Source organism: Patagioenas fasciata, chromosome 9, assembly GCF_037038585.1.
Source record: "Patagioenas fasciata isolate bPatFas1 chromosome 9, bPatFas1.hap1, whole genome shotgun sequence".
NCBI lineage: Eukaryota > Metazoa > Chordata > Aves > Columbiformes > Columbidae > Patagioenas > Patagioenas fasciata.
In genome coordinates this window covers 7729878-7753253 of record NC_092528.1, presented here as the reverse complement: position 1 = coordinate 7753253, position 23376 = coordinate 7729878, and the positions used below count along the sequence as shown (strand labels likewise).

The 23376-nt window shown below is 42.8% G+C and overlaps 1 protein-coding gene and 2 non-coding genes across 9 annotated transcripts; all 3 read right to left on the bottom strand.

Annotated features, from left to right (window-relative positions):
* Positions 1–1080: 1080 nt before the first annotated feature.
* On the bottom strand, positions 1081–22765 carry ATG16L1 (autophagy related 16 like 1). Of its 7 annotated transcripts, XM_071812403.1 has the most exons (20): positions 22481–22547; positions 22017–22292; positions 21537–21630; positions 19237–19342; positions 17737–17810; positions 17280–17531; positions 16377–16442; positions 13768–13857; positions 12960–13016; positions 12713–12760; positions 11927–12029; positions 9406–9511; positions 9222–9292; positions 7644–7715; positions 5507–5627; positions 4577–4682; positions 3903–4052; positions 3450–3497; positions 2987–3088; positions 1081–2587 (listed from the first exon to the last, which is right to left on the bottom strand). In XM_071812403.1, the coding sequence occupies exons 2-20, from the start codon at positions 22060–22062 to the stop codon at positions 2494–2496; spliced, it is 1806 nt and encodes a 601-aa protein (XP_071668504.1). In that variant the 5' UTR covers positions 22063–22292; positions 22481–22547; the 3' UTR covers positions 1081–2493. The 7 variants fall into 7 exon arrangements, with proteins under 7 accessions (XP_071668504.1, XP_065700613.1, XP_065700612.1 ...); XM_065844541.2 differs by lacking the exon at positions 22017–22292 and having other exon boundaries at positions 13768–13854; positions 22481–22765; XM_065844540.2 differs by lacking the exon at positions 22017–22292 and having other exon boundaries at positions 22481–22764.
* On the bottom strand, positions 8559–8819 carry LOC136105521 (small Cajal body-specific RNA 6). Its single transcript, XR_010651968.1, has one exon. It is a non-coding gene; the product is annotated as a small Cajal body-specific RNA 6 (non-coding RNA).
* LOC136105520 (small Cajal body-specific RNA 6) lies at positions 11453–11723 on the bottom strand. The gene has a single exon (XR_010651967.1). It is a non-coding gene; the product is annotated as a small Cajal body-specific RNA 6 (non-coding RNA).
* Positions 22766–23376: the final 611 nt, after the last annotated feature.

The window sequence follows — 23376 nt, the reverse complement described above, 5'->3', positions numbered from 1 at the left end:
ACACCTCATATCTGGAGAGAGACACCCACTCGCCGCCTCCCTAACCCACTTGAAGGGCAGCTCTGCCTTCAGCAGCAGAACAGTGCGACAGGACCCCTGCACAGCAGGTACCTTCATTTTCTCTTCTTCCCTCTGCAGGTTGAAGCAGAAAAGCAGGCAACACAAGTAAAGAAATAATCGCAAAATTTTTTAAAAAGCTAAAATTGGTCACTAGAATTTCCTCCATATCTTGATCCTAAAGAATTTCAATCTAAAATGCTAAAGGTCTTGGCTGGCCAGCCATTATCCTCGAGTATTATTAACCTACTTTGTAACAGCCTCAACAGGCAAAACAAAGCCCTTTGTGTAAGAATCTGTGTCCATGATGTAGAAAAACTACAAGTATAGCAGCCTAAATTATAAACATTCTAAACCCACTCTGATCCGTCTCAGCAGAGCCTGCAGAGTTTTTATTACGTTAATCTCTCAATAATCTTTCATCATGCTGACTTGTTATTCAGCGATCTGCTTTTCCGCAGTAACCAAGGGCACCTGGACTCTTGGTAGGTGCTTTTTCAAGGACCTTCTCATACATTGAAGAGCTGAAGATGTTGCTTTGTTATTCTGAAGCAGGAACCTTCAACAAGGGTCTTTGTGTTTCTCAAGAAACATGCAACTCCTATTACCGGCTTAAATATCTAACAAGGTAGTAAAGTATCAAAGCAGAAAATGACTTCTATTTTCAGCAGTGCCTGAAAGATAGATACTAATTTCCTCAATTCAGCAATTTATCCAAAACATCTAAGAACACATCAACCTTTTTTAGGATAGAGGCACTTGTTCAACATGGTAAGACTTCCTTTGGTCTCAAGGTGGTATTACTGAAACAGGGCAAGACCAGGTTGTATCTGTGGGATGTCCAGCTTCAAGCTAAGAGCATTATCTTCTTTCCCCCTCTACACCAAATCCCACAATGTGGCTGAATCCAAATCCACACTTCATCAAGAAAACAGAGCACAGAAAACCCCATTTCAGGTTCCCTTCTTTGCTCATGCAGAACAAGATCCCACACACAGACACACAAATAAATGAATCAGAGCATTGTAGGGTTTTAAAAGCAGAACACAGGTTTATTTACAATCAAGTATGGGCAGCTGAATAAATAAAAACTTTGCCCCATATGCTCTAACTCCCCTCTGAGAAAGTGTCTGAACACAAGGCCAGGTTAGAGAGACACCTGTTCTAGCAGCTGCCCTCTAATCCAGCCCCTCCAAAGAACACACTTCCTCAGTAGAACACTATCAGGAAAGAAGAAAATAAAGTGCAAATAAAAAGGCAATAAAACGCTGGTGGCTTGTCTTGAGGCCCAGACAACGTGGAAAGGTTTGGCTGGATAAAGTTTTGCCAGGTAGCTCATACCCAGTCATATTGTGGTTTCAGATGCTTCAACAGGGACAGAGCCAAGACACTGCTCCGTAGCACAGAGAGGGCTCCAGCGCCAACAAAAATATTGCACGTGTGCTCAAGAAGGGGGCAAGTGGCCTGGAATTGCCAGCACCAAAAGAATGGATTTGGGATCTAACCCAACTGCTCCCCTGTGTTCTACTGACAGCCGCCAGGACAGGACGGATGAACAGAAAAAGGGACCAAACATCTACATTCTGGTACTGAAGTCACAGTATGACTACATTCCTTAGCACAGCAGCACACCAGAAGTTGAGCTTCTCTCTCCTCACACCCAGTAACCAAACTGCCTGTGGAATAAAAAGATTAAAAATCTCCTATTCTGTGATACCCAAGCTGTTGAAGGGCATTTTAACAAAAGGATGCAGAAGTCCTGAAGAAAGGACCATTTCCTTACAGACAGGTGAAACAGATACAAAGAGTTCACATGACAGTGCTGGAGAACCTGGGTCAGGATCGGAGCAGATCTGCATTGAGCTGGTGACTCAAAGGCAGAGCTGCCAGAGCCACGGGAGATTCTTTAAAAGCTGTTGCAACACTTCAGACTGTCCAGGACCTGTCCACGTTTCAGGATCTTCTCATCCCAAGCCTGAACTAGGCCACAAGAACAGAACACAGGAGACAGGACACGTATGAAGTCAGCATACACAGTAACTTCTATCCAACATTTCCAACTCAGAAGTGCTGTAGGTACATTTGTGTGACAGGGTATTTGGCACAGCTGTCTGGTGAGGAATCCCACTAGTATCTTCAGCTCCACTTGGTGCACAGATATCGCAGGTAAAGGTGCGACTAGGTAGCATTCTCCATCCAGAACAGCTACTCCTTTGCCCAGTCCGAGTGCCACAGTGCAGCTACGGTCACAAGACGTCTCTGACTCAGGATCCTTCTCCATTGCTTTAGAACTTTCCTCTGGAAAGGGCAGCCCATGCACTTGTTAATATCCCCGCTGAGGACGGATCTGGGCTCAGGTCTCCGTTCTGTTCAGCCACGGACCAGCACCACCACACACAGGGGCGCGGGACGCTCTGCCTTTCACCCTCCGGCCGGTCAAAATTCAGACCACAGGACAGCCTTGTTTCCTTTGTCCACACTGACCACGTGGGCACCCGCTGGCGACCACGCAACCGCATTGATAGAAGAACTAAAATGGAAGTCAGGGAGAAGTTTAACAAAAAAACTGAATTCCAAAACAGCACTCAACACTGGAATGAAATATTACAGTACTCTGACCATCAAAGAAAAAGCACTTTCAGTCTCAGCCCTCAGGAGACTCCTGCTTTTAATAAGCCTAAGGGAGATACTTTGAATATATTCTGAGGAGACTGTACTTTATTAGACTCATATTGCAGCTTAAGAAGTTGAACAATAACCTAATCTTAATTCAATCGAGGGAATACTGCCATGAATCCACAAAGCATCTGCATATTAAAAATTCTCACACACTCTTATATAAGTTGCAAAGCTGTACAATTCTTTCATAGCTCAGCAAGATTCACAACCCAGATCCCCCTTTCAGATTGGACCGGCAGCTTCTCCTCACCTGTGATGCTTTGCCAGCATCCTCTCCAACTTGCCAGTGAGCACATTCCAAATGTAGAGGGCCCCATCAGCTGAACCAGCCGCAACATAGTTACCATCAGGGCTATGAGATCAGAGAAGGTGCGGAAGGCAGAAAACAATTTTCGAGTCAGCAATTTATCAGCACACAACATCATTCCACTTGCAACTTCCTAAGCAAGCAACTTGGTATTGAAGTCTTGTAAGAGTTACATGCTACCAGCTGCTAACACTAAGAGGTAAAAGCACTTTGAAACTGGAAAGTTTCCAAGTCATTGGATCAACATCTACAGATATACTCTGTCTTGAACCAGACACGACCTTGGGCAAACCACAAACTCTGCCCCCGTTTTTCTACCTGTAAACAGGGACCATGCAGCCAAGCATCAGGAATCACTCATGCTGGGGAAAGATTTATCAGGTATCTTGCTTATGTCTGACTTTACCTGAACACAACTCTCGTCCAGTCAGAGCCGCATTTGAATCCCTGGGCACTGAAAGTAAGAATCAGGAAAGTGTAAATTCATTTGTAAGAAGATGGACTTCCAGGTTCTCACTAAAGAGCATGGTAAGGATGTCTACATGGTTCGGAGTAAGATTCAATATCCCTTTATAATAATTTGCATTTCTCTTACACCTTCCTCTCAATCACAGTTGAAGAAATTCTTTCCTTTAGGCCAACGACTCCTAAGCCAAGCTGCTTTCTTTAAAGAGGTCACTAAAAGATCCATCAGAGGAGATCTTTGCTGTTAGACTCCAGAGAACTGAGCTACCCATGTAGAAAAAAAGTTAGAAGACTGTTTTCTCCATGGAGATAACTGCAAAACACTCCAACACTGAGAGCGATCTGCAATCCGCGATTCCAAAATTCATAATGTTCTGGTGGAGAACACACTCACCTGAATGTCTGCTTGACAGCACTAACCCGCAGATCAATGATCTTTAGCAGATCATCACGGGAACAGGTCAAAAGCTCTGTTCGCTCTGAGTTCAGGTCCAGAGCTGTGATTCTCCCAAGCAGCTCCAGTTCTTTTACGATGCTTTCAGTCCTAAAGACAAAGAAAGAAAGAAAGCAAAAAAAAAAAGAAGAGTAAACCAGGGTCCAGAAGTCAAACTGCTGTGTCAAAACTTTGACTTGTCCCAATATGGAAGAAGACAAAAAAGAGTATTGCTATATTAGATTATTTGATTCAACTGGTACATTTTGATTCTTTCCCAAGCTAGATCTCACTTTGTGGACATTTCCAGCCAATAGTTAGATACTACTTTCCTCAAAATCCCACCCTCTGAAAAACTAAATAACACTTAGAATGGCAAATACTGACCAATACAAAATACTTAGAAGAAAGCAGGCTGCCTTTTCAGAGAAGAAACCAGATCCCTCCCCATAAAAAGAAATCTCAAACACCAAACAGTGATAAAAGCAGTAACAAAAGTCTGTTTCAATGGCCTTCTGCAACATTTCTAACAGTCTCATTAATTTCCAAGCTCAGTAAGTTTCCCAGTTCACGTTGTACTTGACAGCAATCCCATAACCATCCCTACACTACAAGCTCTCTTACAAGAGTTTTACCTGATGTCCCAGAAACGAATTTTCTTATCAAAATGTCCACTCATTACACATTGCTCAGTACATACGATGTCATTGCAGCTAGATCCTGCAAACACTGTTTTTATACCTAAAAACGACAAACCAATGGTGACACACCGAGATTTATAACGTACAAACAGATGAAAATAGAGACAGAAAATAATCACTACACCACACACATACAGTGGCCCCACAGAGCAGTGTCCAAGGAGCACCACAGGGCAGACAAACTCTGTCTTAGAATAATCCTGGTTTAAGTCTTCCACAACCTCTCTGTCCTTCTCAATCTCCTTTGCTGTGGCTAATATCCCTTTAAATGCCCCCACAATAGCTGCTTTACTTCCACTTTGTATTTAGACAACTATAATTTGCTACTGTTAAACAACATGAAACTGTCTCCTTGACCTGTGTTTGCAGTCTAGGTATCAAGGTAACCTTGAATCTCAACTCCTCTGGCAGCGCAAGCAGGTTTAAGAGCCATCAACAGAAGAGCCCAGGGAAAAAAGGTGTTATTCTTAAAGAAAAATCTGGATCCTAGTATTTCCTTTGTTTGAGATGCTGAAATTTTCCACTACATTTCCAAGAGACATTTCCATCCCCCCTCAGGGTTAAGAACTCCAAGTTTTTAGTGCAAGACTAAAATACCCACCGCCAGACCAGTAAACAAAGAACACTCGCAGAACACAGCTGCTGTTAATGTAATAGCATTAACAGTGCTTCCTGCATGCACTTGATTTCTTATTCTTGTTTCAGGTAACAGGCAGAAAGAATCCAATTACTTGAATAACAACAGAAGATGGCATGGCTGCTAGCTTTTGCTTTTTGAGACTAATCTGTTTTACGTCAGACGTGCATTTACATTCAGCAGAAACACTGAATGTGGAGGAGAAGACAGAAGTTAGGTTTCCTTACAAACTTTGCTGCGGAGGTCCCAGAGCTTGAGAGTCCGGTCATGACTTCCCGAAACAATGCGTGCATTGTCCAGCAAGAACTTGGCCGACAGAACTTTACCGCTGTGACCTGTCAGGGTGTGCTGAGGACAAGAGATTCACATGGTAAAACTGCACAGTTCTGCTTGCTCCTTCCCTCCCAGCTTCCTAGTTCTGCTGTTTAACAACTCAAAGACAATCTTAAATCATAATTTGTATGTGTACTGCATTGCTTGGAGAAAACAAAAAAATCTGTTATTGTTAAACAGAGATGAATAGCAAGTAGGAGTGTGAAGTAGCACTGAGTTCAGCCTGAGGCTGGGAGCCACAGGTCACCTTTGGCTGCAGCTTCTCAAGCTACTCAGGGAACCTGTGAGTTCTCTTCCTGCACCGTGGATGGATGGCAACTGCAACACAGCCTTGCAGGAATGATGAGGAGAAGGGGTTAAAGCACGCTAGAAATGGAAACTGTGCCTTCAGGTTTTTATAATGAGCCTCTCAAGGATACAACAGAGCATTTAGTCTCAACTGTTGTTACGTTTTGAAGCCTGAAAGCTGAGACAGCAGAGATTTCAGAAAAACTCCCTGCAGCAGTTTCCATAACTGAAGGGGGAGGCTTTGTGGGGCTGAGAACATGAACCACATTCACTTCAAATTGCTGAATATTTACATATTAAATCAAAAAAAATAATGACTGCCTGAAGTAAGACTTGTGAAAAAACAAGAGAAAAATCTTTGTGCAATTTGATAGTCCTTTGAGTATCAAAAAAAAAAAAAAAAAATCTAACTATATACCAAAGCAATCTGGGCTTGGGAAATACAGAAGAAAAACCCTTAAGAATGGAAAGAAATGGGAGCAAAGTTTGGAAATAAAGCAAATCGATACACAAACTCCAACAAAAAGAATTCCATAGAGACCACTTCATCTTAAGAAGGGACACAAATCCCAGAAAGGAGAATCTAAACTTTCCCTCTGCATCTCTTTCCTACTCTTGTTGCACAGTCATTATGTACAGATATTTGCATTTAAGTAGGGAGTTTGTGGAAAAATGTACTGTGTTTTCACTTCACTGTCTCCCGCATATGCACAAGCCATGACAAATCTGCTATTACATACATTCGAAACAGAGAATGCGCTATTTTATATCAGCAAACACCAAATGCACTCACTCTGGTAGTCACCAGAGACACCAAAAAATCACAGGAAGATACTGTGAGGCCAGGTGGATGTTTGCAGGGATAACTTAACTTTTTGTAGTGAGTAATCTATAGTCTGCTAAACTTTTATTCACTATAATTCACATCCTATAGTAGGTTTTGCAGCCAAACAGAAGCTGCAAAAGAACTGATATTCTTCACTTCCCTAAACGAGATCCGACATCTCCACACTGAGAACTATCCAGGGAATTAAAACACAACTGTAGGTTATAACCGACATGTGGAATGTCAGAAGATACAGAACACCAAAGTAGCATCTTCCTAAAATTAGAAGTTGAGGAAAAGTGTACATAGGAATGATCATAAAGAAAAAGAACTCTTAGAAAGCTGAAAATAAACTTTTCTTTTGGTCAGAGGTGAATCCTTCTTTAAACTAGAGCTAAGTGTTGGAGAAGAATGCAAGTACAAAGAGGCTGTGAGGAATCTTTCAAAACACATTGAGAATGAAGTCCAGCACTTTCAGGCTTGCTGCCTTTAACAGCAAGGCAAAGAACTCCTCAAGAATGCTGCTCACCTCAAATTAAACACAAATCCCTCCACAAAGTCTTCCACAAACTTCTTCAGCACTCCTCTCCTTGGATTGACACTAAAACATTGAAATGGTTCTTCATAAACTCCAAGAAGCATTTAAATTTCCACAGAGGGGGATGCAAAAGCATATTGGATTTATGTAGTAAGCTTTTGCTAGCGAGAGGGCTGTATTGCAAAAATATGCAGTAACTGGAGTTTCCTACAAGGCTGTGCAGATATCAATACTGTATTTTAAATCTTGCTGTAAAGACTCTTAAGAGAAAAAGATCTTGTAAATGCTCAACTTCCAATATTGCCATGTCCCCACTAGACAGAACTGGAAATACAAGACAGAAACAGCCAGAGCACTGTTTCACCTTCAAGAGACTCACCCGCAATCGATTGTCATCAACCGTCCAGATTCTGCTGGCAAAGTCATTTGAAGCTGCTAAGAGGTACGAACCCTGTGAACACATAATTAAATTAAAACTACTTCTGTAAGTCAATACGCAAATTAAACTCAAAAGTATTACCAGTAAATCATTAAAACCATATTAGTGCTATGTTGCCGGAGGGCAAATAAAAAAAAAAAAAAAGGAAAAAAGGAAAGAAACAGTAGCAGATACCAGTATGGAAAACTAGGCTAACAACTCTCAAAGAGGCTACGGCTTTTTCTTCTCACCAAAATGTGACAGTGATTTTTGTAGAATCATGACTACAGATATAAGGACTAATAAAAATTAGACCAGAACAGACATTCGCCTTTCCCTTCTGCCGCAGTGAGGAAATGGGTTTACCCTTACCTATTGTGGGGTATTTTCCTCTTTTTTTGATTTTTTACATCTACCTCCACTACTTAGATAGGCCTCAGAGTGGAATTAGCCCAACTCTTGTGATTTTCATTACAATTCTAACATTTTAAACCAAGATTCAAAAAACTAAACCTGTCCAAGGAGACATAAATTGGCCTGTTCATGGCCTTAGGCTGAGGGCACTTCCAAGTCATCCATGATGGAGAATGGTCACCTGTCCAGCTCAAAAGACTTTCCTAAATCCTTAAAGCCCATTAGCATCTCACCTCACGCAGTTCTCACCTCAAATGTGTTCAAGAAAGTTGCCAAAAATCAGAACTAGTTTCTCCTGCAGATTAACAGCACCAGCAAATCTCTACTGAGCTGGTCAGTGTCCAAAGAAGGGATCCTTTTGGGTGCGTATCAATAAAGTTTACCACACAGAATCACAAAATGGAAGAAAAGATGACAGCTTCGGTCTGCTGCCTATGCAGGAAAGCATTGTGTTATGGGAGAGGTCTCAGCAGAAAAGTCAGATCATGTGTCCAGTTTTAACTGTCCAAGACCCCAGACTCCTTCAGGTAGGGCTGTTGGATGCTGAGCCCGGCCACATCTCCAATACTTGAGGTTGACATGAACTGAGCACATCACAAGCTGTCATCAAACACTGCCAGCCACACCACTGCTGTGCTGTGACTGGTGAGAAACCGCTGGGAGAAGGGGTCATGGAAGCGCAAGTCTTTGGGAAATCAGACCTTTTACTGTTCATCACAGACCTCAGCAGAGCACAGAAGGAAAAGAAGCTTCACAGAAATAAAGCCTCAGTGTGTTTGTGTCTTCTGTGCTGTTATGCCAGCTTTAGTGAGAAGCTGAATTTCTTACTTTAGACAAAGCCTGGTATATTTTATTGTAATTTTATCACAATAGCCCATAACAGCCCATGTCTGAGCTGCATATCATCCTCAGAATTGTAAGAGAAAATGAGAATTACAGACCACAGCATATCAAATGAAGATCTTTTGGACAATTTTTAGCTATTTGCAGTTACTCTCATAAGTATTTTAATGAATTTCTTAGGTAACTTTCCAAAGTGTAAGAATGAAAATTGATAGCAGATCACAATATAATTTGATTAATTCACTCCCAATCACAAACAGTGGATGTTGCACAGATACTCACCGCACTATCAAATTCTATGCTTGTAATCCCAGCATTACTACCCGAGAGGGAACCTTTGGGTTCACACCTATCTGCGCAGAGAAAGACGAACAAAACTTAAGCAGTGGATTAGAACAGGAGCTGACACAAAGTGAACTGTGAGTTCGTTTCGCATCCCACCATACCCTAAAAAAAAAAAATTTACCTCCCAAGACTTCCCAAAGCTTAACCCTGCGGTCCATGCCTCCTGTTGCTAGTAACCGGGAGCCGGGGCTGAACTGCACTGCGTTCACCTCCCCATCGTGTGCGTCCTGAGGAGCAGAAGGAACAGAACAGACATCCAAAATGGAATTAGCACAGACCCAAAATACACAGATTAGAAAGCTACAGAACTTAAAAGGTTATACAGAACTACAGTTGTAGATCTTTCAGCAGTATATAGGAAACAAAGCCACAGACTGAAACTCTACTATGGTTGCTGGTGTACAAACAGAGCAAAAAGACTGATCCTTATCTAAAGAAAAAAACAAAAGCACATAAAGGAAAACATCAGCAAGGACTCAAACTGCCAGAAGCCTTACAATGCTTCACAAGCTTAGGCTTCAGAAGGTAAGGCTTTTAAGTTACACCAAAAAAAATAAGGAAACAAAAGAAAACAGTGACAGGTGATATGCTGTGGGAGGAAACTAACTTTTCCTTTCTCCATCTAGAGCCACCCATGGAACATGATCCAATCGGCTCATGCAACTACAGAACACTCAAGTCAGGCCTGAGTAGGAAAGACTGCTATAAAACAGTGTAACAGATTATAACGGTAATAACGCTACTTTGTTTTGGTGATTAAGTAGTACCAGCACGGTGGTGACAGCGCCTGCTCTCACAGAGAGCTTGCGTTTAAGCTGTGGTCCCTACCCACTGGTGCAGTGACACCTCTGAACCCCTGTTTTCTCACAGTTTCATGTTCTGAAGCTTGAGTTGGCCACATAATAGTGATTCTTAACTTTTAAAAGCTATGAGAGTTTTAAGATTCCTTCCCTTTTTTTCCCCTGTTAATTTCCCACTACTTACTACTTACCCACACAGTATTAGTACAACATTCTTAATTCAGCAGCTGCATTCCTTTTAAGTATTTTCAGTAACTGCTCTTTCAAAATCAGTTTTTCTGGAACTTGTTGCTTAAATTTGGTCTGCCAGCACATATTTGGGGGCCATAACATTTCAGAAGAGCTATTCAGAACAAAACTGGTCAAAGGCCTTGCCTAGAAACTCTGCCAGAGAACAATGGCTGGAGAGACTGCCTTCTTCGCCTTCCCAAGCCTGTTCTGCTCATCTCCCCAGCAGCATGCCCAGTCTGTTCCCCACATCTGCCAAACCTCTGGCCCAGAGTCCCCACATTCATTCCTGGAATGCTCCGCTGGACCTGGACAAATCCTCACACTCCACTTGGGCTCCAAACACAGGAGCTAAAATGTAACACTGAGCATCTCCGGAAGGAACAGATGGATTCTCATGAAATGAGTAGGGACTTTTTCCTTCTCATACTGCAGTGCTAATCACACATCACCATATCGCCACAGTCCGACGGGATTACTGCTGGAGCTGTTCCTAATTGGAATGGGGCAGGATTCTCCATGTTGCCAAGACTGGGGGTCACCATAGCCTACTATGGTTTGCCCCTCCACATGGGGAAGACAGGCTGCGCTGTTCTTGGAAGTTCAGAAGACATTACAGAAGAGCAAGAGAAAGGTGAAACCAACATAACCTCTTGCATTCTTTAAAACCTCCCATATGCAGCTTTGTAATACCCAGCCAGTATGCCATTTGTTGCTCAACTTTGCTCGCTGTATATAGCCAGAGGAGGAGAGAGGTTGCAGCACACACTGCAGCCATCAGCCCCTCGTCTGGTGCCCCATTCAAGTCAGCTCCAGGCCCTCACTTAGGTTATGACCCTATTCTCACTTAAGTAACATGGCTACTCCCTCCACCCCACAACTTCCACTAGAGAAGATGATAACAGGACAGACTCCATGCTGCAGTGAGTGACTCCATTACTCTGGATGAAAAATGTAAGTCATTTTATGTCCATGAAATATCCACATCCCAAACTGGAGTGCCTGAGAAAGCTCAAGAGGAACGTTAAAACAAGTAGCTGCGTTACAAAGCAATTTACCACAATATCTTTAATTCAGAAGGCAATGTTCTTCACAGAAATTTAAGTTGGGCCTTGCAAGGCCAAAAAAACACGTAAAGGAGGTCTCAGATTGAAAACTTTAGATCACACACAACAAATGAAGACACCCCACTACAATGAGCTCCTCTTAACCAGTTCTGTTGGATGACATTCAGTGCCACAACTCCCTTCACTCTGGAGAACTGGAACTGAATCAATCCCAAACTGTCAGCAATCTCTTTCTCAATCATAGCTCTACTGTGGCATGACAGAACAGGGACTGCTGGGAGCCCAGAGGGTAATGGAGTGTAATTCCCCTGTGCCCTCAGACCTTTTACTTGTCATCATTGACCTCAGCAAGACACACATTAAGCATATTGGCTCTGAGAAGCTTTTAGGCTAAGAATTAAATGTGATGAACTATGCTACCAAATGCAGAATTCCTTCTTGCTTGGCAATGTTAATGGAAAGAGTCTCTGGTTCTCAGTTCCCAGGACTGGCTTCCTCCAAAGACAGAAAAAGGAACAGTAACACTGAAAATTCCTTCTGTACTTACAAAGACACATATGGCAGTAGTGGGCACTCGCACTTCTTTGCTGGCACCTGGATGTGGTTCTACATTATCCTGGGGAACAGGGAGCGACGACAAAGAACGCCTCCTGAGATGAAACAGAGTAGAATCATTTTAAAATGAGAATCGAATGCTCTTTCTCTCCAGCTCATCCAAATCTGCACCTGTCACTTTACTACACTGCACAGCAATTAAAAAATGGGGAAGGAGTTTTTAAACCTTCTTTATTCTCATCTTTCAAAAATTACATTTGTCATATAGTACCACATCCACTTGTGGTTTTAGGTATTTGATAGGATACCAGTGACCTCATTTAGGATTTTTTTTTAATAAGAAAGAGAAATGTGGGAGTGATTGCGGCTGAGTTCAGTTGGAGAGAGTACAACTCCACCATTATGTCTAGGGAGACTGAACACTATTCCAGCACTACATCCCAGGCAGCAAAATGCTCCATTCAAAAGCTCAGGTTACACCATTTATGCAAAGATCATCCACCTAATGGAGGGCTTGACTTAGAAGGTCTGGCTCCACTCTGGATCCTAAGCACAGAACCCAACGACTTAAATAACCCTATTTAAGGAACGAAGTGCAGTGGAAAGTAAGAGCAAACCCCAGGTATTCTCTGCACAAAGAGGGGCTTGTTGCCTCTCTAACTGTAGACAGTTTCTAGCCAGTTTTATCAGCATTTGAAATCTAATCACGCAGCTGGGTTCCGTGTTATTTCAATGGAATACATTCACGTGCCGGACTAAGCGCGGATAATGTTTTCACCTGGCAGCATCAGAAGATTGATGTCCCAAAAGGGGAGACTCAGACAGACTGGAGGGAAAGGTCAGAGGCCAGCACACGGCAAGATGGAAGAAACAGGAAGTTGAGGAGAACAAAAAAAGAAAAAAAAAGAAAGGCAGAAGCTAGAAGAAAGGCTGAAATTATTTGTTTGTATTCCCTGCATCACCAAGATTTTGGTGTACATTGAAACCAATATAAAAAACAAAGAGGCGAAAGTGTTCTAACCTACCCAAAGATATTAGTGATAGAGTCCAGAAGGCCTCCAGCTGGCTGGGAGAGTCGCTTACTGAAGGAGGGGAGGACAGGTTTAAACCTTGTGAGCAGCTTCTCCACACAAAGATCAACACAAACACATTTCATAGCAACAAGTCTTTGGAAAGACTCCCTCCCCTGCAGACCCAGCCCGAAGACAGAAAACACCAAATGCAGGCATCAGTTCAAAAGTCACCAGTAACAACTACTCAGAACACAATTTGTGAGTCAAGTTTCTTCAATTTCCCTCAACCTCCACCCCGTGAATTACTGGTTTTAGATATAACAGTGCCAAGTCCAAAGTTTCAACCAACTTAATCCATGCTCTCATGTAACTACCTCTTACTTTCCACTCACCGCTATTTTTGAGGAAGAAAAGATGCATTTAATCTAGGTGAAGACATTTTCAGCACTTCAGCTAAATCAAAATACACAACTATTTGCAAAATCACATTGATATCTTGTGTAGTAACAGATATAATACGACAGGCATTGCAATACCTATTCTATTGTCTCTTTTGTTTTAAACCTTTGTTTTTATGACTAGATGCAGATTTTTCAGACACTAGTTTAATTTATTTAGAACAGCAAATGAAAACCAGAGCATATCTAAAGTATTGTAACAGAGAAAACAGCACATGAGTTCCATACTGCTCTGGTAGAAGTACTAAACTGTGTTCCAGCTGAAGGCAAGTAAAAACAGCAACATTCCCAACATTGTTCCAGTTCTTACATCCCTCATTCTTTCTCAATGACATGATACAAAAATCTCTTGATCTACAAACCTGGATGTTCGGCTGACAGTTCTCACTGGAGATGTCTCCTCAGCTGTGTCAGAGGTTTCATCTGCCAGCACTTCGATATCGTCATCCCTGCTGAAGTGAGAGAAAACACATCGTTGTCAATGAGCTGGAGCTTCCCAGGGAAACCACCCGCTAATGTGCACGAACTGAACAGCCGACACAGTTTCAGGGTCTGTCACTGCCTGTGCCCAACTCACATCTAGGGGCGTAGTAACATGTACGTAAATCCAGACAACACAAACACTGATCTGTCACTGCAAGAGATACCACATTCAACATACAACGCCTGAAAACTAGTGAATGCAGCAGCTAAATCCCATTTTTTTTCCTTTCCAGCTGCCAACTACACTCTTCACTGACAACAGGGTTGGATTCTCCCCTGATATTTATGTTGACAGGCATCCTTTCCAGATTCTCTTTACTACAGGCATTATATTTCAGCTCACAGTGCTACTTGGAGCATTACAAGGACCTATTACATGTGAGCAAGACTGTGCTACAGAGTGAACTACAGGTGCTGGAACAGTTACAGAACAACAAAAACATGAGTCATTGCAACCCCAAATATAGGTGATATCCTATTTTCACAGCACCTTTTTTGCTGTTCTGAACCAAGGAAGTATTAGGAAAAAAAAAAAGCCTAAGAGTTTGAATTTTATTTGTCATCCCCAAAGACATTTGGGTACTTTCTATACTGTTGTACTTCAGGTGCTGCTCCATGAGGTACAAGGGATGTTTTGTTACACTTCGCTCAAGTGTTGGTGTACAACTGAACAGGAGTGTGAAGTTCCAATATGTATACCATAAATTAATCCAGCTAAACTACTTAGCAAACATTGAAAGGTTTTGTCCCCATTAGTCATCACGGGCTCTGACAGTCTAGTATATTTTTCCTTCAGTTATGATTTTTCCTCCATTACTAATTTTGCAGGATAAACTATTTTTAAACACACACTATCAACCTGATGCCATGTGACTGAATAGAAAGTTTAAATTCAGCATTTAAGTTGGAATAAACCAATTCCTGCCATCAGATAACACTAAGCTGCAAAAGAGTTGATGGGAACACTTTTAATCTCTCATTTCAGAATACAGCTGCACTTTAAGTTCTAAGATTTTGGAGGACAGTATATACGTTAAGGGTACGGAAAATATACACTCTGATAGAAAGTATCAGGTTGATACTTCAATAAAACATTCTCAAGTTTTGCTGATATTTTTTTTAAAATCTAAAGTCTGAGCTATTAAAACTGTAAACTTTCCATGTAAACTTAACATATTTTTGAAGCGAATAAAAACACCAAAGCACACACCTTGAAATGCTGCAATTTTCCCCTTCAGTAAGCAGCACGTTTATACAATACAAACCCGCTAAAATTACAAAACCAAAAAGAAGGAATCAAAAACATCTGTGAAGCAGAGTTTGAGCAATTTACAGAAGCAATTATTTTTTATACTTTTTTAAAATGCAAGCAATTTTAACCTCTCAGTGTCTCATATCAAGTATTTCTGAAACACTAAGACTATCATGCCCATCAAATCACGAAGTAAAATATTCAAACTGTTGTGCTACAGCCACCTCTGAGCTCAGCTCCAAGGTAGGAAGGTCTCATTTTAGGAAATCGGGAGGAAGAAGTTTAACGTGGGAGGTGGCCACAGACATGAGGTGTGTTACCCCTCTCAGAGCAACACTATTTATTGAAAAGATGAATATTCTAAAATATCTCATGTGCACTGAGATCAAATAACCAGAGCAGACTCATTGCTCCTATCATGTGTAAGGACACAGCGCAGAGACCTCATGGGATTTCATGATGCTAATTCGACGATAACAGACATCAAGAAAAAGCCCACACGCTGCTCTGGCACTGTGTTCCACGGACTGTCTCAGCTGTTTCCAACGCAGCAGGTGTAGTTTTTCTGGATTGGGCTGACACAAGTGCCAATAACCTTACCAGCCTGGTGCAAAGCGCCTTCTACCATCAACTGCCTGCTTCAGTCAGCTGATTAAATATCACTCAGAAATAAATATCGCAGCGAATATCCATGTACTGCTGCTGAAGAGAACACGAGACTAAAGGTATTTATCTCAGACTTGACAGTAACTCCACATCTATCTATTTTTTTCCCCCTATAGAAATCTCTCCCAGTATGGAAGTGATCAATTCAACTTTTACCCACCTTAACTCACTCAGTTCCTACAGGAAATCTCTGGTCACACATATTTGTACTCTAACACTTAAAAAGTAGGCATCTCAACTCTTGATATGAGTATACTGCGCCATGATTAAAGGATCACTTTAAAGACCAAAGGCACCACATAACGAGTGTTTTAATGCTGAGATAAGTATATTCACCATATGAAGTATTCTTAGGACTTTTAGTCCAAGCATCTATTTTTAGTCATAACAAAGCTCCTCCTTCTGCAAGTTCGAGCAGGGAGCATTACTGTACATTTCTGACTTTACACCAAAGTTTAAACAGTCCTCTACATCACCAAATTTAGAAATAATGAAGATACTATTCATCATGTATCTGCATAAAACTGAAACATGAAGTGATGAAGGAGACTGTAAATCAAGACAACTTACGGTTCAACAGGCAGGGGTTCTTTGGCAGCTTCTGCCAGCTCCTTCTGCAGCCTGGCTTGTCGTCTCCTAAGGAAAGGAAAACAAGGTTATTCAAATAAAAAACTTCCTTAAAGCCATTCTGAAAAAAAATCAGACCACTTCCCTAATTTTATCCTGCTTTTCAAGATACCTGGTGCAGGAGAGGCAGTTTTCTTGCTATGAATAGTGAAGGACAAGCTCAATTAAGTGAGGCAATAAGGCGAAGTGAACCTACGGCCCTTTATGACCCATATGAATGTAGATTTGCTTGAAGTGCAAAAACTTACTAAAAATAACTATTATGTTAGTAAAAATAATGCAAAACTGGCAAGTACTATGAGATTTGTCTTATAGCTCTTAGTCTCCAAGTATTGTTAGTTGGCATGTTAAGCTGAAGCAATTCAGAAGAAAAATAATTATATTGCGAGGAAAAAAAAGTAAAAACTAATTTTTTCCAAGTTATATATAGTTCAGTCTCATAGCAGCTTCTCCTTTTAGCAGAATACAAAATACACTTAAATTGGTTAAGTGAAAAAAAAGCACAAAACTAAGAGAAGTATCAAGACACAATATGAACAAGAGAAGTCCAACTCCAATACCAGCAAAAAAACCCAGTTTCTATCTGATTTATGATCTTTAGGCCATAGTTAAATGTTGCTCAAGAAACAAAAGAACATGTTTTATTCATTTAAAAGACAGGAATGTTTTCACAAAGCATCTGTCTGTTTTGGCCAAAAGAGGGAACACCAAGTTCTGGACTCCCATTGTGTTGTGCAAGAATACAGAGATCTCCAAGATCAAAACTAAATCTGGTTTTATCCTATGCACTCAGAAGAATTCAAAAATATATTGGGAAGTAGTTTATCAACTAGAGGCCAATCTCACCTTGAATCCTTTTCATTTTCTGCATTCAAACGATTGGCTTCTTGTGCTTTCTCTGCCATCCAACGCGAGACCAGCTCCTGGTTGTCTTCAGTAGTTTTCCTCAGTTTCTCCTCCAAGGCATTGAAGGTGATCTGGAGAGCGTCATACTCATCTTTCAGCGTCTGATTAGCTCGTTCCAGATCTTGCAGTTTGCTACGCAATTCCTGGCACTCTGTTTCCAGTTCAGAGATCTTTTGCAAATATTCTGCAATCCTGGAACAGCAAAAAACCACACAAAACAATGAGGATGTCCTTCGGGATCTACACCATCCACCATTGTGCTATTTGTACAATGCCCATCAAAGGATTTTTTTAGCCCACAGCTTGGACTCCTAGAGAATATTATAAAACTAACAAACCACTTAAACAGAAGTCTTCGTCTCATATCAACCACACAGATGAAACAGTTCCTACTCACTTTGCTTCATTCATCTGCATCTCTTTGTCCTTCTGCTGCATTTGGTTATTCAGATCAATTACAGACTGCGCCAGCTACAGAGAAGATAAAATGACATTACAAAATGCAGGGATGCCAGCTGGATAACTCACACTGAGGGTACCCACTCATCTAACATCACAAGCAGGACACACGCCTTTCACAGTGTTCTATACAGATCTTATTACTGCCCCTATTGCACAGGTCATTAAATCAGGGTATCTACTTTCAAATACAAGTTGTTCAAAAAGATATTGTCCTTCAATATCTCACTCCCTTTCCTCACGAGGTTTCTTTGATAAAGTCACATCAAACAGAATGCATATTACAAATAAAATTTTTTAAAGTTCTGGAAAAATCAATACAGAAACTAAAAATTGCCAACTAAGTAAACAGACATATAAGCACTAACAACTAAGCAACAAATCCTCCTGTTATGCCTAAGACAGCTGTTACAGGAGACATGCAGCTCACATATTGCAAACACAGTCTTCGTTAAGAATTCTCCCACAAAGAAAGTTGCTGGTGAAGTCTCTACCAGCATAGGAAAGAGAGGGACAGAGCCTGGGCTGCCAGGGAGCAGCAAGGTGGGGTGGATGGCTCAGGATACCAGGCTGGGAAGAAGGAACTTCCACTGCTTTGACTACTCAGTGCACACCTCCCATAGACAGCTGTTTCCAATTTGAAAAACTCAGAATTACTCATGTTGAGGCTTCCCTACAACTCCAGCAAGGTGTGAGAATGACAGCATTTTCCAGGTCACACCCACCATCTCCCTGTGAAAGTCTGCAGTACCATTCAGGTAATCGCTCCTGGACTCATCTACTGCTGTGGTGTTTAAAAACCCGGTTCTGCCAATCCACATCTTCCCAGAAAAACAAAACAAAAAAGACAACAACAAAAACAAAACCCCACAGACAGCAGCTTATCCTCTCTTCCAAGCCCAAGTCTCATAACCTACAGGACTCCTGGGCTCCCTACTGCATCTACACGGCAGAAGCAGAACTCCCATTTCAGTCTAACACTGTGGCACTTTCAACTTTTGCTCGTGCTTGTTTATTTTGTTCACTCTTTTATAGCAGAGGTCCTGCAAAGGGAGAGAGACAAATGAAACCACACACAGCCACCTACTGTCTCACTCATTCAAAGGCTTTTCAATGTGGAACTAGTGGTGATGTACAGCTCTGTCCACAGGTTAAGTTCCTTCCTCCTCTAATAAATACAGTTTAAAACCTATTCATGAAAAACAAAATCAAGAACTTCTTAAAAATCATATTATGCTGTCAATGTAAGCTCTTATCGCCTGGCTGACAGTTTTAAAGACAAACTGTCTCTGGTTTATTTTAATCATCAACATGAGGAGCTTAAAAAGGATGTAAGTGAAATGAGGAACAAATGATGATGAATAAGCTTGGTAAAACCAAGGTCACATTTACAGAGGGCCACATATGGACCATCCAGAACACAAGAGGAATTTCTGACCTCGCCACGTTTCTTGTGCAGCTCTGTCAGCTCTTCTTGATGCTTTATCTTCAGCTGGGCCAGTTCCTGCAACTGAGCGTCATTCCATGTACCATCATGTCCTGGACTGGAGTTGGAGAGAGAGGAAGAAGAGATGTCACAAACCAGAGCCCAATTGCTCCTGTGTCTTTCACCACTTAGTCTCAGGACAAACTGCCTTGGATTCCCTATACGACATCAGAGATACAGGTTACTTCTAACAAACTAAACCACAGGTAGCTCCCTCACAACACATTCACTCCTCGCTAATCAAAACGCCTTTATAAAGTACTGGAAAAATACTGAGGATTCTATTCACCTTTTTGTATCTTTCTAAATGCAAATGGAAGATAACTAGTCTTAGCTTAAATTTGCACAAGACAAGTGAATCTTAAAATTACATTCTCCAAATTCTGGAAGAATTACAAATATTTCACCATCTCAAATTTGTTTTGGTGGGAGCTGGCAGACCGTGAAGATGCCAGATGTCTGGAGACAGAATAATGCAGAGCACAGAACCAAAAGCCAAGGACCAACAGGTATGTTCCCAGGCCCTTAGCTTTATCATTCCAGGTGCTACAAGCACCTCCATTGTTCCAAATATGTTGTAGCCTTTATTGTGTAAAGGTTTGGGGGTGGTTTTTAATTGTGCTTTACAGCACATATGTGACATAATTTGGAATTTCTATATGCCAGAAGAACACACATATCGCCCCCTAAACAACTATGACTGTAACATTTACCACATCTTTGAAAGCAGAGAGACAGGGGCAGAAGTCACATTTTTTTAAAGCATACACACATGTACACATATCACACAGATGTGAAATGAGTTAGCAGCTATATTATGAATTCCAGCTTTTAAAAATAATAATTTTAAGTTCATTGCTATTATATCAGACAGAACAAGGTATTTGCAAGCATCCATTTCTGCAGCCATTCTGTGTTATAGCAGTCCAGTGGGAAACAGACAATGCATTCAGAAGCTGAAATGTCTTGCGTTAATATCAGTAACAAACAACAAAACAACACCTCAGTGAACTAACACCATACTAGAAGACACTGCATATCCAAAAAACTCTGTCCCAGCAGACAAGAAGCCAAGTCCTGTGGTAATGTCCAGTAACTCTGGCCATGCACACCTCTACAGCCAGAACTAGATACTCCTCCTTGGCCTTAAGGTAATTAAAAGCATTTTCCTCAGCTATCTAGGATTAGGGAATCCATTCTGTTTTAAAAACCTGTCAGATACTGAGGAGAGTATCAGAGTTCAGCTTAGTATTTGCTTGGAAGATGCTGTCTCTGTGCATTTCTTCTCATCCATATCTACTTCAGCCTCATCTCTTACAGTGGGTGTTCAACCAGAATCACATTCCCACAAACCAAAGATGGCTCAGGGCAACTGCAGTCACCAAGAAAGCTGTTGAGAACTTTCACACAGGTGTTAGCTCGAGCCTGCTGGGCAAATGCTGATGCTTTGCCTGCCATTCCTGTAAAATCAGGAATTCCTCTTTCCTTACTAGCAATAGTACACATTAGCCTTAACTATATTTATTGGTTTTGTATCCAAATTAGAGATGCATATGCAGTTTTGCATTATATCACAAAAAGAGCTTCAACAGAGCAAGCAATTCCTACAGAAGAAGGAAATTCTGAGCTACTGTGGATCCAAACACCAACAGAATAAGCAGCATGACCTATCCCTGCTGCACTACTGTGCTACTCCCAGGTTAGAGAGGAAGTTTCCTAAAAAAATCCTGCTGAAAGCACACAAAAGGCACATTCATTTTAGCATACTGTGATTATTTTAAACTGATGCTGCACAGTTACGATTTTCTCTATTCTTCCCTTCTGTGTGATAACACAGATTAGAAGAAACTAAGATGTGGGGTCTTCCCTGCAATGCTTATGTGATTGGACAATTCCAGAGTCAGATCATATTCACTAGGAACTGACACCAGGCAAACACTGGTAGCATTACAAGGCAAGCAGATCAGAGGCAGAAGCTCGTTCTGCTCCACCTCCACACCTTGAGTTTGTGATAAATTAATTTCTGTCCAAAACTTGGTCTGATCTTTCTGCATTGCATACTCTAAACATATTGCAACTTTGTCACATGTTTAGAATTAGTTATCATTTCTTTTTAGCTCAACAGATTTCCCAGTTTGCTTTATTCCAAGTTATTGTAGTAACCTAGAAGTTGTTTGTGCAATTCATCAAACTGGTTTAGGTTACAGTGTGTGTGACAGACAGCTGACTGACAGAAAAGGAATTTTAAATACCTGATCTCATGTCTGCTCTGCATGTCGTATTTTTCTGCTTGAAGCTTATCAGCCAGCACCGCATGAAGGTCCGACTTCTCTAGTAGCTTGTTATCTGAAAGGGCAACAAGTACAACTAAGAAGATAAGCAAAAAGGAAAACCAGATTCCCATCCTCTTCTTCCACCAGCTAAGATCCAGTATCTTTAATTATTCTGACACAACCAAACATTAGGTGAGCCTCCACCACACTAGTACGTGCTCCTCTTTGACGCCAGCAGGCTAAGGCAGCGTTCAGCCACAAATCTAAGAATTCCTCATTAACCAGGCTGCTGTGTGCGACTGGTCTTACGAAAGTTGAATCGAGAGGCTGCTCAAGTGTATTGCTATCTGCTGAAACAGAGGCAGTTCAAAGTTCAGACTCTTTACAGCCCCTCAACTGATAGCAACAAGACAGGGCTGCCAGAGAACGGGTCACATCCAGCACCGCACTGAGCCCTACCAAGGTTTACTTGCTTCTCCCTCCAAAACACGTGGCACCTCAGCATGAGCAGTGTCCAGTGACCCTCTTGCCATCCGCTCCTGTCACATCTCAGGCAGCAGAGGGACGCGCAAGCGCTGCAGGGAAAGCACTGGCCCCTGAACAGCTCCAATTTTTACAAAAGATGGCGAATAAGATCAATAGCACTACTGTTCTCAACCCCACAAACATCTGTGCGGAAACTGCAAAGACAATTCAGACACTGAATCACTGTCCGGAGCACAAACGCGTTTTAGCCTGTGAGGGAATAAAAGAAGCAATTACTTATTTTCCTCAATAATGGAAAACCTCCAATTTCCCTCAGTTTTAACAAACATCTCCCGACCGGTCTCCTGACGCTGCCACACGCGAGGCCTCGCGGGCCCTTTCCCCCCGCACCGTCCCAGAGGAGGGGGAAGGGAAGCGGCCCCGCCGCGGCCACTCACACTGCGCGATGATCTCCTCGAAGGCCTGCCGCTGCAGCCGGTCCCGCCGCCGCAGCTCCGCCGCGATGTGCTGCTTCCAGGGGGGGAACCCGGCGGCGCGCAGCCCCGACGCCATCTCCGCGGCGCGGCGGGAAAGGGCAGCGGGGGCGAGCGCCGCCCGGGCCGCGGCCCGCGGCCCGCGAGGGGCGACTGAAGGGAGGCGGCGGGAGGCCGGTGCCCGGCAGGGCGAGCGCGGCGGCGAGGAGCGCTCCCTCAGAGCCGGGGCCCGGCCCGCAGCCGCCGCCCCACGCCCGCCACGGCGCCGCGGCCGCGCTCCGTCAGGGGCCCTCGCCCCTCGGTGGCGCACCGCAACGGCGACAGCGGCCGCCCCACCGCTGCCTGGCGCCGCCCTCCTTCCCTCCCGCCCCCGCTAACCCCACGACCCTTGCCCTCGCACTGGGCAGCGCCGCGGCGAGGCCGCGCTGCAAGCGCAGGGTCGGCCTCCACCGCCGGGCAGGCAGGAGGGCACCCTTCTGAGCAGAGGGGACCTCGCACCAGCGCCATTTTGTGCTCCCTCCCAGAAGCACGTCCCGGCGCTGCCGCCATCTTGAGAGCGGCGAGCTCCGCCGTCCAGCCCCCGCCGCCATCTTAGGAGGGCACTGCCCAGCCCTGCGGAGGCGCATGCGCGGGGCCCCTGTCGCGGCGGCCGCAGCGCCAAAGAATCGCAGAAATGTTTTAGTTGGAAAAGACCTTAAAGATCATCTAGTCCAACCATTAACCGGGCACTGCCAAGTCCACCACTACCCCGTGTCCCTAAGCACCACATCTACAGGTCTGTTCAGCCCCTCCAGGGAATATAAACTATAAGGGCAGCCTTCACTGCACTAGCACATCCTGTCCAGCTTCAGAAGAAACCA

What these genes read in the sequence shown, in the direction of transcription:
- ATG16L1 (XM_065844540.2), bottom strand. Translation starts at nt 22,595, where the DNA reads ATGGCGTCGGGGCTGCGCGCCGCCGGGTTCCCCCCCTGGAAGCAGCAC. An exon ending in ACTGTCAGCCGAACATCCAG is followed by an intron (nt 13,017 to 13,767) that starts GTTTGTAGATCA and finishes CCCCTCCTTCAG; the next exon opens with TAAGCGACTCTCCCAGCCAG. An exon ending in CAATCTTCTGATGCTGCCAG is followed by an intron (nt 12,030 to 12,712) that starts GTGAAAACATTA and finishes GTTTCATCTCAG; the next exon opens with GAGGCGTTCTTTGTCGTCGC.